Here is a 13,532-nt window from a genome sequence, read left to right as displayed (position 1 = left end):
GGAGGCCTACCCTCACTGGAGCACTGTGTCCTGCGTCAAAGCACAGCACTCACAGGGACGGTGCAACTTCAGCCCTATATAACCCCAAGACCTCCCTGCCAGGGACAAGAGCACAGTGCAACTTCAGCCCTATATAACCCCAAGACCTCCCTGCCAGGGACAAGAGCACAGGGCTAAAGAGGACAACAACATGCAGGACTTTTTTTGTACCAGGGGGCTGCTTCAGGAAGTTCCTGGAAAAATGGAATCAGTCAATGAATAGCAGTTTCCCATGAGCTTTTTGAAGCTCCCGTGTACAACTCAAAATACTTAAAAAAAAAAAAATGACGATCCAAAGGGGGAGTGTGAGTTCAGACAAGCACTATGGGAGCAACACCGTGCTCCGGCAAACCCGCAACACCCGTGCAAGGACCACTGATTAAACCTAGTGACCGGCACACAGAGCAAGCACCAATAAACACACAGGAAGAACGACGGGCAGAGAAATGGGAAAGTCACTGAATAATGGGCTAACCAAACGCTGTGCGTAACCACGGGAGCCATGGTGGCAGAGCGGGTACACATTTGGGCTGCTAACCGCAAGGTCAGCCGTCTGAAACCACCAGCCACCCCACAGGAGAAAGATAAGGCGTTCTACTCCGGTCTAGAGTTAGAGTCCTGGAAACTCACAGGCACTGTCGTACCCGGTGGTACCTCAGGGTCGCTGTGGGTCAGAATCGACTGCATGGCTGCGAGGGGTTTTTTTTGGGGTGGTGTGGCCGGATTGAGAGGATGGCCTGGGTGAGCTAAAAGAGCTAAGTTTTCCCGAGGGAGAAGCCCACAGTTAATATGTGAAGGCCAGAGCAGTTAAGGACTCAGAGCATAGTATGCATTTTAGTTAGAAATGGGGAAAATCTGAGAAAAGAAATAAGAAATGTCAGGGGCGCCTCTGGGGAGTGGGCTCTCTCCAGTTTGGGATGAAAGCCCACTGCTGCCGGGTGACAGGGTTTCGGAGATGGCTCCGTCTCTATGGGACGGGCAGTTTCATCTTGCTTCATCAGGGCAGCTGGAGGTTCGGGCGCTGCCAGCCTGTGGTGAGCAGCTTACTCCACAATGCCACAGGACTGCTCAAGCAGCGGGGACTGAGAACAAGCACATTTCGATAGACTCCAGTCTCTTGTTAGAAGGACGAGGAGCAGTGAGCAGGGCTGCAGGGAGCACACAAGGGGCTACTTCAGAGGGCTGCAAACAGCTCAAGGCTCCGGCACAATCCTTCCCAGAATGAAGAGACATAAAGGGTAAGGGAATTAAGGTAGAACGCCCCGCCCAGGCGGTCTCTCAAATTATGGCCACGAGGAAGGCAGACCCGGCAGGTCCTCTGGGAAGTTCCTCCAGCTCCAAGAACGTGAACTCCATCCAAAGAGCAAAGGGTAAAGTGCTTCCATGAACCCCCCTGCATCTTGTGCAGGCTTGCCGGCTGGCAGCAGGTGGCCCAAAGGTCTAGTTTCAACTCCAGAGGAAGTCTCCAGAAAAGCCTCCTGACTTTTCCCTTTCTTTTGAGCTGGACTAGAATGACCAGAAGGTTCGTATATTCTCACTCGTGACTTCAGAACTGCCAGATATTAAAACCTACCGCTTCCCTGAGCAGAACAATCAGGGACCGTTTCCAAAATCGTGCCACTGAAAGGGGCCAAATGTAGCAGAATGAACAGCCCAAACAGCTGCTTCGACAGGAACTAGCTCGGTGGGCCACTTAGCCAGTGAGTCAGCCAGGAAGTGTCATCCCCAGATGGCAAAAACAGCTCCCTGCTGGGCTCCAGAGAAAGGCGGTGTCGCTGGGCCCTGGACCCACCAGAACTAGAACAGTGCATCTGGGCAGGGTGGTGGGGCCATGGGCAGCCGGGCCTGGCTCTCACTGGCTGCTGTAAACCTGTAAAATGGTGCCCTGCTGTACAACCAGGCTCCAGGCCATCCCACCCAGGGGACAAGGAGGGAGAAGTGGACAGAAGCTCTTAGGAAACAGGGGGAGGGGGCTCAAATGGCACTCAGAGGGAGAAATGGAGGCTGAGTGACCTTGGGCATGGCCTTGAGCTCTCCAAGCCTTCATGCCTTCTCAGTGTGGGGCTAACAGTGGTGGCTCTTCTCTGTGTGACATAAGGGGTCACTGCAGGGGTGGAGATGGCGTAGTAAAGCCGAGCGCCGCGCCCAGCACACAGTGAGGGCTTGGCAGTATCTATGGACCATTAAGGCACAGTGGCCTCGGGGAAAGCATCCCCCAACGGGGCAGGAGAACTGGTGGGTCTCCACACTCCCAGGGAACAGACAAACCCTCCTTCTGGGATCCCCGCCAAGGCCAAGGAAAAAAAAAGGGGGGGCAAAAGTTCCAAACTCTAAAAATAACTCCAAACAACCTTAGAGTAGTCTGCTTCTGCGTGTGCTGCTGCTGTCCTCTGTGTGCAATGTGCCTGCTATTTCTGAATCTGCCGGGCCTGCCTGCTCTCAGGGTCACCTCCCCCGCTGCAGCCCAGCGTGAAGCCCCTGGGCTCAGAACCAGCACTGCAGCAAGCCAGGTCCTCCCTCGGCACATTCCGCAAGGACCGTGTGGCTCGGGCTCTGTGCATGTGGAACCACCTCAGGACTGTGAGTTCAGGAGCCCAGGCTGCTCTCCTCTTTCGAGTTCCCACCCTCCGCCCTGGGCTCGGCCAGGACCTACAGGACAGTGGGCTCAGTCTACTGCCTCAGCAAGACTGCCTGCCTGTTCACCCACCTACCTCATCTAGCTGTCTCTTTGTCTCTTCTTCCATCCTTCGAATGTCGTCCATTGTCAGGTCAACCCACTTATCCAGCCAACAGAACAGCTGCCTGTGGAAGTTTGTAAACAGACGCTTCTCTTGCTGTAAAGAAGAAGAAGCAAGCTAGAACCAGAGAGGAAGACTGTAGCTGCCACCTTCTTCTCAGCTCTCTGGGCCCACAGCCACGCTTGACAGGGGAGATGTGGGGATTGTGCTTGGCTGGCTCACGTGCATCAGACCTCATGGTCCCGATCAGTGACGGTCTCCCCTTTGGCCCACACAGCTCATGAGTATGATGACTGCAAAACAGGAGGGGGCCCCAAAGAGCACAGGTGTCTCCTTCCCAGCCAAGTCTGCTGCTCAAAACACGGCAGCCTAGGGACTCGGAGCAACTCTGCTAAGTGCCTTCCTGGTCTCTGGAGCCTATAGCCAGGTCAAAGCTGGTCAGCAGCTATGGAATGTGGCCCCGAGTGAGGCTTCAAGATGGCACAGAACGAGCCAGGAACAGCAGGAAGCAGGTGGCATGGCTATGAGGTAACTCTGCTTTTCCACTGATGGGCAGCATCCTTTCCCACCCCCTGCCACACACCCAGAGGTCACTGAGAAGGCTGGCTACTTGCCTTATGTATGAAGTTTTCCACTTTGTTCTGCAGGCCCCACCACTTGAACTTGACAGTAACCAGTTTGTACGCACACATGTACGGGCAGTCTTTCTGATTTACAAGTTCTTGCTGCAAAAGAAACACCCGGCAGGTAGGTAACTAGGAGTGCCTCCTCAGGTCTCCCCCATCCTCCCTCCAACCGCCCCCAGCGGGGAGTTTGGGAACTGCACCTTCCAATTGGTGGACAGAGGGCCTCGTCCTGTTTTGATAGATTTAAATTTTGCTGGGTCTTCCTCTGCTTTGTAATCCTGAAAGAGATCGTAGAATTCAGGTTCGGGGTGAGAAGAAGGGAAACAAAAAGAAAGAAATCAGATTCGTCAAACCCTTATGCCAGCTCGGATGATGCTGGCCCACAGGCACTGTGGGTAAATGTTACACCCTAGCCCCAGAGCGAGTGCATTTTGCCTAGAAGCAGAGCCCTGCACCCCGCTTCTGCCGCCCCGGCGCGGGTGCAGTCAGGACAAGCGTGCAAGACTGGCCACGCACATGTTTCCACTGCTGAAGACAGGTGAGTGTCCAGGGAGGGACCTTTCAAGATGAAAATTTGGGGGTGTACCTCAGACCCAGTCAACAAGCATGTCTGCTGACGCTGGGACACAGTCGGGCAGGACAACGGGCCTCTAGTCTCATCACTCTCTGACTTGTTTTAATAAAAGCGTTCCTGGAAGTGCTCCACATGGAGAATCGATCCCCTGCTGTCAGACTTACTGATCAAGCTCATCTCTCAGGCTTACAGAATACAGTCATTCCGGTGCATGAATGAATCAACAAGAGAGAGCGGAATCTTTAGCTGTCACCCTGCACCGACTGACATGGGGCTCAGGAAAAGCAAGCTCACAGGGCTATCTGTGAGGGCAGGGACTTACGTTCTCACAAACACAGTCTTCAAGTATTCCCAACTTCCCACCACTGCTTCCCCTTCCTCACACAGAACCACCGGCGCTGACCAAATACTTAGATGAATCATACTTTGCGCAGGTAAAGACATGTTTGTGAAGTACTCGAAATTTCATCAAACTGCACTATTAAGATATATTCACTTTGGTTTGTTTTCTTATTTAAAATCCACTCACCCTTTAGGGCGAGAGATATTAGGTAAGGAAGCACAAGGTGGGTGTCTGCTTTCTGGGAATGCACAAGTCTAAACGTCTAAGAATACAGTGACTACAGGAAAGAGGGGTCATGCCCTTGAGATCAAAGCAGCAAAAACTGAGTCCTGACCAGTGAGCCAAATTCCTGTCCCCTCATCCTTTGTCCAAAAAAGCAAGAACACTAATGAGTGGAGAGTGAACACTTCCATTCTGGGAGCCCCACAACGAGGCAGACCCCCATGGCCTCTGCTCTCGATGAGCTTCTGAAAGCCACCACCAGCTCCAGTACAGTCTGCACCCCTCCGCTGGAAGCCCGAAATGGGGCCTGTGCGCTCCGAGGCCTAGTCACAATGCCAAGGCCCACCAAACCCATGGCCATCTAGTTGATGCCGACTCACAGTGACCCTTTTAGGGCAGTCATGCTGCTTCGTGGCATTTCCAAGATGGTAAATCTGTCGGCGAACCTGACCACCTCACCTTCCTCCTGTGGAGTGGCTGTGCCACAGGGGCTCCTACAATACTGACGTGGTCCAGCAGTATTTTCCAGAGGCTCATCAGGACACAAATCTGGTCTGTTATAACCCTTAGTCAAAGTTCCCAGGTGGCATTAAACAGTTTGCCTTCAGCTGCTAAAAGGTTGGCAGTTGGAACCCACCCTGGGGCACTGTGGCAAGAGGGCCGGCGCTCTGCTTCTGTGGAGCGTGTCAGCCAAGGAGAGGCTATGGCGCAGCTCAATTGCACACCACATGGAGCCACGACCAACCCGGTGGCAATGAGCTTTGTCTCGATCCGTGAATCAACCAAAGGAGACGATGCAAACCAGTGAAAAACAAACGCAAACACTGTGCACCTAGCTAAGAGAGCAGTGAGTCAAGTCGGGGCACAGTTCCCTGGATTGTCTACCACCTGGAAGCCATTTCTGCACCTCGAACGCCACCACACATCTTGAAATAGCTCCTACCTTGCTAAGTACTTGGCTTCGATCTGCAATGTCTATATATATTACTTCCGTATGCTTCCAGGCTTCAGGCTCCAGTTTATGCACCTGCAGGAAGAAGGTGGACCGTGGCGTGTTTTTCATCAGCGGCAATGCACCTCTCGCCCCAAACGGACACCTAGGAATAGCTGTCTTCATAGCCATAAGCATGAGATTCCTTGTGTAATAAAGACTTTATGTGAGATGATCTGAGATAAATATATGTGGAACTTCAAGGAAAATCTGTGGTAAAATTCTGTTATCCGTTCATTTCTTTTTCCACAAACCTTCTGAAGGCCCCACCCCACGCCACCCCGTGTGTAACCAAGTATTTGCCACGTCAGCATTCCCGTGCGCATTTCGGGGACATAGACTGTGCTCAGCACGCTGTCCGAGCTTCATTGTCCCTCCTGCAGTCACTGGGAGAGTGGACTTTTTATGCGAAAATTAAACTTGAGCACCAAAGTTCTGATTTCTTGACCTAAGTAGACCTGCTGCTGTTTCCCTCCGTCCCCCTTTACTTAGAGGGTGCACGCTCAGGGACAGTTGCCGGCACAGCCGCATACTATTTCCTTGATGCTTCTACAGACCGAAACACACGCAGAGTTGCATCTTAGAATTGCACCGTCCCAACGTCCCTGGAAGGCCCCGCAAGGAGCCTGGAGTGGCCCGTTTTGTAAATCTGAGGCAGAGCAGCCTGTGGCGCTGAGACTTGTCTAGGCAGGCGGATGGTGGCCTCTTTTAGGCTGGGACCTGGGTGCTGTGGAGAGGACCCTGCATCAGGGGCTACAGGGAAGAACCTCTTCAAGACCTTGCTCTGGGGGTTCTTGGAAACACTACTTACATTATCCAGGGTGCCAAGATCTGGTTTGTGCCAAGTTTCAATTTTAATCAGAAAGTCTTCTTTCATGTACTCATTCTGGAAAGGGAAACAAGAACCACCTTACAGTCCCCCAGCTAACGCTGACTGTCTCCCAAGACCGGCTCCCGCGCAGTCGGGGGACTCCAGTGTCTGCATCACAGGAATAGCTAAGCTGACTGGACGTGTGCTCCTCATCCCAGCGGGCTCTGTAATGGGAGCACCCTCACTGCACAGCTAAGGAAAGGAAGACCCCGGTTTGGTGACTTATTGAGGCCTCAGCAATGACACACAAGGAGGACTCCCTACACTTTGTCCTTCAGTGCTTTTAAAAATTCTAACACCTAAAACAAAAAAAATCACATTGACCCAGTACCACCTCAGTGGGAATACTGCAGAAACGGGATACATTTGGACCTAGGGAGGGGCACCTTCTGTCATTCTGAACAGTGGAGGCCCCAAGCTAAGACACTGCATCTTAAAAAGTCAAATGCTAAGGCCACTGACAGCAAAAGGTCACCAGGCCCCACAGCAGGTTCCTCATCAGGCCTGCACGAGGAAGGCGGAATCAGGGCTGCGGTTTCCCTCGGTTCTTCGTTTCTCATCTACCATTGCTGCCTCTGACGATACTTACTGTTATAACTGCTCCAGGACGTGGGCACGAGGGGTGGGGGGAGGGGGAGAGGGAGAGAGAGAGAGAGAAAGAGAGAGAGAGAGAGAGTGATTAGTGAGGATGGCATGGGGATGAAATCTGCCCCCTCCCCCAGGAACCAAGAATAGCCAAGTCTTCTACTCCCAGGGCTCCTTCCAACCCACCCCGCCCCCATGCCCGGTGAGGCAGGAACACATCCATTTGTCAGCCCTCAGCTTCCACTTCAAAGAAAGCCCCAAAAGACTGAATCTGGAGTTTAATTAGAAGCAACACCACTATCTGCTTCTCTAGAGCCTTTCCAGCCAGACCAGGGCAGGGGCAGCACTGGTCAGTGGAGGTACTGTCCCCATCACTCTGTGGGCCCCCGTGGCCAGAGTAGGGCACTTCAGGCCAGGTCGGGTCTGCCTGCCCTCTGCATCCTTCCGCACACTGTAACCAGACCTCTGGCTCTCAGCACGCCTGCTCATTGTAACGAGACCCCCTCGGAAAGCAGACTTCAATTATTCATCCGAGAAAATGACTGCGGTTCTTATATCACTGGGAATGGAAGTGCTCTCCTCCTGCCAGTGGCCCGGAGACTGTCCTTTCTGAACTCAAGAGCCACCTCTACTGCTGATCAGTCATACCCTGGACAGCATGCGGGGCTAATAGCTGAACTCCAAAACTGAAACTGGATCACCTCAGGAGGCTACAATGGGGACCAGCTGGGAGAGAAGGGATAAGACCCCCACCACTGACAGGAATGTCCCAGGAGGATGTCACCATTTCCAGGAAACCCACAAGAGAAAGAATGTGAACCGAAAGCCCTGTGTTTAAGTGACTGTCCTGCTCTGGGCTTGAAGACAACCATGTCAACAGAAATAGGCAGGATGGGAGGGAGGATGCTGCTGCTGCTAGGTGCAGCCTGGTGGGCAACAGGAGGAAGCCCTGCCTGGTCCTGTTCCTCCCCCACAATCACCAGCCATTGCGGCCAGGGTTGTCCCCCTTTCTCCTGACCATGTCTAGTTCACCAAGCACCAGGGTCTCCAGGGACCAGCCCCTCCAGAACACAATCCCAACGTCTGCCCACCCTCCCTTTCCTGAGCACCGTGCCCTCTTCTTTCTGCCCCGTCTCTGTAGTGAACTTTCCGATGGCCTCCTTGTCATCCCATAATATCCATGAAAAGAAATCCCTAAAAGCCCGCCTTCTCAGAAGTTCTCTGGGTACTTGGCTAGCATGGTGTGATGACAGTCCCCGAGCAGCGTAAATGGTGAGCACATCTGGCACCATCTGAGAGGTTGGAGGTTCAAGTCTACCCTGAGATGTCTTGGAGGAAAAGCTAGCACTCCACTCCCCAATAATCAGCCACAGAAAGCGCCACAGAGCAGTTCTACTCTGACAATTGAGGCAGGGCTGTGGGAGCAGGGGCGAGGGGGAGCAAGGGGATTTCCCAAGAATCCTAGTAGGCCTGATGGCAACTTTTTATTTTCTTCTAAAGGTCTGATGACACTGGCCTTAAGATTTTCCAACTAACCACCTTATTCTGGGTCCATGTTCTTTAAACAACTGTCTCTTGTCTGATCAACTCGGGTATACGTAAATCAACAACACGGGCTTTCTGATAACTAGATAACTGATAACAAGAGTAGCCCATGCACAGGGGTCACCCAATTCATCACAGTAGCAAAATGACAGTGATGAAGTAGCAACGAAAATAATTTTATGGTTGGGGGGTCACCACCACATGAGGAACTGTATGAAAGGGTCGCGGCGTGAGGAAGGTTGAGAACCGCTGCTCTGAACAGTCAACTGAGATATCTGGCTTTGCTTTTGTAGTTTGATATGACTTTGTAAGTTCATTTGGGGGTTTTATACAGTAGTCTTTATGAGATCGGAGAAACAGACCGACTTCGTTCTTTACCCGGTTAAGGTTCTGAGCCTATGAGGGTGGCGACCCCCCCTGACCTTTAATATTAACCTCAGCCCACAAAGTCCCTTGCCCCAAACCTTCTCTCGTCTCCCCGCTCATCCAGACAGCCCTGCATTCACACTGCCCTTCCCACAGCCTGCAGCAACCTGCAAGCGGAATTGGAAAGTCTTGGAAACGTTCCTGCAGTTGGATGAAAGGGAGGGCTGACTCTAAAGCCCTGGCTCGGCCAGACTGTTTCCAGCCAAGGATTAACATGGAAGAAAAGGGCAGAGCTGGTCCTCCTTGTCCTTTTGTGGACGACAGCACTCCTCTCTCGCCTCCTCACTACCCATTTCATTAACTTCAGGGGAAAAGAAACGAAGAGAGAGCACAGAATGAGCTGGTAACAGTGATCCACTGCCCCCCAAGTCCATTTCCCCGCAGAGAAACACTGTCTAGTGCTTCCAAAACTGTAAAGCTTCATGGGAGCAGACAGCATTTTCCTTCTGAGTGGGCTGGTGGGTTTGAACCACTGACCTTACAGTTAGCAGTGTAATACTTACCCAAGAGTGCCACAGGGCTTCTCCTGATGATGAGAGTATTTCAAATTAATTGAACTGCCAACCCTGTGGGTAGCAGTCCAGCAATGATCTGCCAGGGTTCCTTACAATTAACTTCTCAAAACCCAGAAACCAACCTCAGCAGCATAGAGTTTGTTCTGACTCACAGTGACCCCACAGAGCAGGACAGAGCGCCTCTGTGGGTTTCTGAGACCGTCACCCTCTATGGGAGTAGAAAGCCATGCCCTCCTCCCTAGGAATGCCCGGTAGTTTCGAACAGCCCCATACACAGCCACTACGCCACCAGCGCTCCTTACAGTAAGCTGGGAGCCTTCTGGAAGGTATGGCGGATTCCAGTCCATGCTGCTCCACCCATCTCACCTTTAACTTTGATCTTAGGCCAAACCAAGAGGCTCGAACTCATTTCTTCCTTCTGCCCCACCTTTCTGCCTATGTATGCCTTATTTTAAAGAGCAAGATCTAAGAGTCTGCATATTTGTTTCTATGAAGTTGGACTCTGACCTATTCCCTGTTCCTCTACTTCTTGGAGTATTTAGAAATTTCTAAATTTTTCTGAAGGCCAAAGCTCAGCGGGTGAACTAATATTTGCTGTCAAGGAAAATGCCCTCGCCTGGTGTAGCATACTCACCCCATAATGACAGAGGCCAGGGGCATCTCACTGTGTACAAAAGGTGTGTCCCAGGCATGGCTGAGTCCATGCTGTCTGCCTCCTTTAAGCCAAGTTGGCTAGGGCTCTCACAATGCCTGCTCAGTACAACTCGCTCTGACATCAAAATAATTCACCTTTGGTCTTTGACCTGCCACACCCTGCCATATGGCAGTCTTTTAGGAAAGTGTGTGCACGCCTTGTTTCCAAGAAGCCCCTGCCTGCTGCTTAGGGAGCAGTGATGTGAACACATTCCTTCCTCAGGGCAGTGCATCTTCTGGTTCAAGGTTCTTGAACCTGTGTGGAGCCAGTGAGGATTGGAGAGAGCAAGGAGCCTGTGTCCTGAACTTTAGCCATCCCCAACCCATAAGACACATATCACATGGGTGAGGCCTTCTGATCTAGGGAGCACCAAACCAAACAGAAACCAAAGTCATTCCGATTCATAGTGACCGCCCCATAGATGCAGTAGACTGCCTGATCCTTCTCCTGAGGCGTGGCTAATGGTTTGAACCACTGACCTACCTGTTAGCACTAAGGAATTCCAGAGTTCCTGAGAAATCGAGCAAGCAAAGTAAAACAGGCAAGCAACAGTTGGCAGATGAAGCCCATAGACAAACTGCTGGTGCCAACAAATGGCAGTTGCTGGTGGACGCCCACCTTCCTCCTGGACAAGTTCCAAGGTGTCCCTGAGGTCCTGTAGGAGATGGATCAGTACCAGCGTAGGTGTTCCAAAAAGATTACTCCTAGGAATCTTGCAAAGCCAGGAGTCTGAACTGCTGAGAGGGAATCTAGGAATGTCTGGATGAGACTACAGAGCCTGAAATCTTTCCTTTTCTTCCCAGAAACTCCAAGTAGGAAATTGGCCAGGTTTAAGGAAGTGACTCTACCTCCCCACTCCCCAATTGTGTGAACCTGGTTCAGAGCTCCTCCCCTGGAAGAACAGTCATTTTTCATGCATACTCCATGGAGAGGTGACATTTGTATCACCAAAGATTGGCTTCACTTCAACCCTTTCCCACCAGTACCAGCTTCTCCTTGCTACCTTCTCTTATCTGGGCCTAGCTCCTTCTGCAGGACAGGACAGTCAACCTACAGAGATTTTCCTATGGGCCCTTGAGGCTCCCTGGGCCTCAGGGATGGTTTTCAAAGCAAACACAGATAGACCACATTGAAACGGGAAATTTCCGTGAACCCAACATGGGCGATTGGTTTTAAAAGACTGCATCCCATTCGTAAGCTAGAACACTAAGCATGCAGCCACCACAAATCAAACACCAAAAGCAGACTGCCTGGGGACATGGAGCACGCTCCCTACTTACCGACTGAAAATGAGTTAGCACTGTGTGATCCATTTTGCCTAGAAACTATGTCTAGGGTGTACTGACACCCACATGCAACGGGAGGACAATATGAGCCCTTTTCATATTTTAAGTGTACCTTACACAGCCAAAAGCCACCTCGCTGCCATCCCGACTCACAGTGACCTACGGGCAGGGTAGGACTGTCCCTGTGGGTTTCTGAGACTCTCCATAGGAGGATGGTCTCATCTTTCTCTCAGGACTCTCCTATACAGCAATGCACGCACAGAACAAAGGGCCTGATAAAGACAACACATGGCTTGTGGTAAGAGCTGTACGAGACCCAATCAAGTGATTAAAAAAATAAAATGAAATGTTAAAGGAAGAATCCTAGGTGATTATTTTTAATGTCTTTTGCAATGTTTTTTTTTTCATATTGCATATTACTTCTGAAATCAGTAAAAACATTGATTATCTCATTCCCAAATACCAGGGGTTCTAGGCTACCTCAGGCCATGCCTACTTGGGGATTCCTATCCAGCTGGACAACAAGCTGCTCTGCCAGTAACAGTCGAGACTAGCCTGAAGGGAGACCCCCAAGCTATCCAAGCTCACGACTGCACGGCTTATTCTAGAGAGCACTGGCGGGAAACCGCTCCCTGGGTCCACCATGGGGGCCAAGCTCCAGCTTCCAGCCAGGCCTGCACTCACCGGTTCTGCAGTAAGGGTAGGCATTCCATGCTTTTTCGTGTATATTCAGGGCTCCCTCTGGGGCCAGCATGCGAACAAACGTGGGCACTTTGCTAGAGAGAGACAAAGGGGTCAGAAAGAGCGAAGAAGGAGAGAAGCTAGAACAACGAGCTTTTCTATCACATTCTCTAGGCCACAGCTAGCTGCTTTCGCGGGGAACCGAAGAGCAAGTTTCCACGAGATAAGCAGGCTGCCCTTGAACGTGAGATGTCTTCTGTCAGACCCTGACACCCCAGCTTAGTTGGCTAATGACATCCACCCACAACTTGCCCCAATGCCTAGGTGAAAAAAGGAGAGCCAGTGACTCCCCAACCCCACACCACCCTGGGACTCATTCAGGCTTCGGTCATTATAGGTTCTTCCAGAGGTCGCTGGCCCCAGGCAAGGAGAAGATTCAAAGGAGATGTCAAGACTAGCCAGTCTAGGTTTATGGGCCAGAGCGAGGGGATGCGATGACTAACTAGTGGATGGGATACAGGATGATCTGATCTGCTTCTGTGTGTTCAGTGAAGCTAAGAGGGCCTTAGGGGCAGGCGCCTTACAGACCAAATTATTTTTTCCATTTCTTCTTATCTGGTCACAGAACAAAATGTACAGTGTACGCCCACACAAAATGCATATTCCTCTCTTAATTTTTAGCTGGTCTCCTCTATCATCTTTAGCAGATTCTAATCAGCTCGTCAGCTTATTTCCTGAAGTCTACGGAGAGTGCTGACCCTCGTGCAAGCTCACTTCAAGCAGTTCCTCTGAGGGCCACTCACTTGCCGCCACCCTCACTCAGTGGAGGTCCTGTGCACCAGCCTCCGGGGAGACAGACAGACAGACACCGGGCAGACATGGCTCCTGCCCTCAGGGAGCTCATGACTACAAGTGGGAGTGCGTCTAACCAGGCAAATGGGAACACCTCAGTGGGTGCTATGACGGGCTGCACAAAGCGCTGGGCTGAGCAGAGTGGGGGGGGGGGGTGCATTGTGAGAGGCTGGGGAGGCTCCCCAAGGAACACTCCAAGAGTGAGGCAGACTCGGGCAAAGGAAGATGGAGCAAGCAATGGCAGGAGCACTCGTAAGTGGTCTGGTCAATAGTCGGCACAGGGTGGACCGAGGGCAGAAGGAAGCCATCTATAACCACTATGCTGTGGGCAGCTCACCGGCCCGCCCCTGAGACGGAACCCGTGCAGGGAGGGGACGAGCTGCTGGGAAGACATGGGCCCCTTGGAGAGATTAAGGAGATGGGCTCCACAGAACTTGATTCGATCCGAGAGATGAAGAAGAAGGGGTGGGAAGCCCATGTTTCTGATCTGGGCAGCCATGGTAGGCGTCGGCCCCTGAAGAGAGGGAGCTGCAGGAGTTTCTTT

At 51.9% G+C, this 13,532-nt stretch overlaps 1 protein-coding gene across 1 annotated transcript in view; it reads right to left on the bottom strand.

Annotated features, from left to right (window-relative positions):
* The window catches only part of PITPNA (phosphatidylinositol transfer protein alpha), a 28,847-nt gene that overhangs the window by 4,249 nt on the left and 11,066 nt on the right, over window positions 1-13,532 (bottom strand). Inside the window, exons 4-10 of the mRNA XM_075561227.1 lie at window positions 12,140-12,231; window positions 6,994-7,001; window positions 6,345-6,419; window positions 5,486-5,569; window positions 3,604-3,681; window positions 3,392-3,502; window positions 2,751-2,873 (exon numbers count right to left, since the gene is read on the bottom strand). Of these exons, the coding sequence (XP_075417342.1) occupies window positions 2,751-2,873; window positions 3,392-3,502; window positions 3,604-3,681; window positions 5,486-5,569; window positions 6,345-6,419; window positions 6,994-7,001; window positions 12,140-12,231 (571 nt within the window). The remainder of the gene's footprint in view (window positions 1-2,750; window positions 2,874-3,391; window positions 3,503-3,603; window positions 3,682-5,485; window positions 5,570-6,344; window positions 6,420-6,993; window positions 7,002-12,139; window positions 12,232-13,532) is intronic.

This window comes from Tenrec ecaudatus, chromosome 10, assembly GCF_050624435.1.
Source record: "Tenrec ecaudatus isolate mTenEca1 chromosome 10, mTenEca1.hap1, whole genome shotgun sequence".
Taxonomy (NCBI): Eukaryota; Metazoa; Chordata; class Mammalia; order Afrosoricida; family Tenrecidae; genus Tenrec; species Tenrec ecaudatus.
The sequence above is the reverse complement of the archived record's forward strand: the minus strand, read 5'-3'. Positions and strand labels throughout refer to the sequence as shown.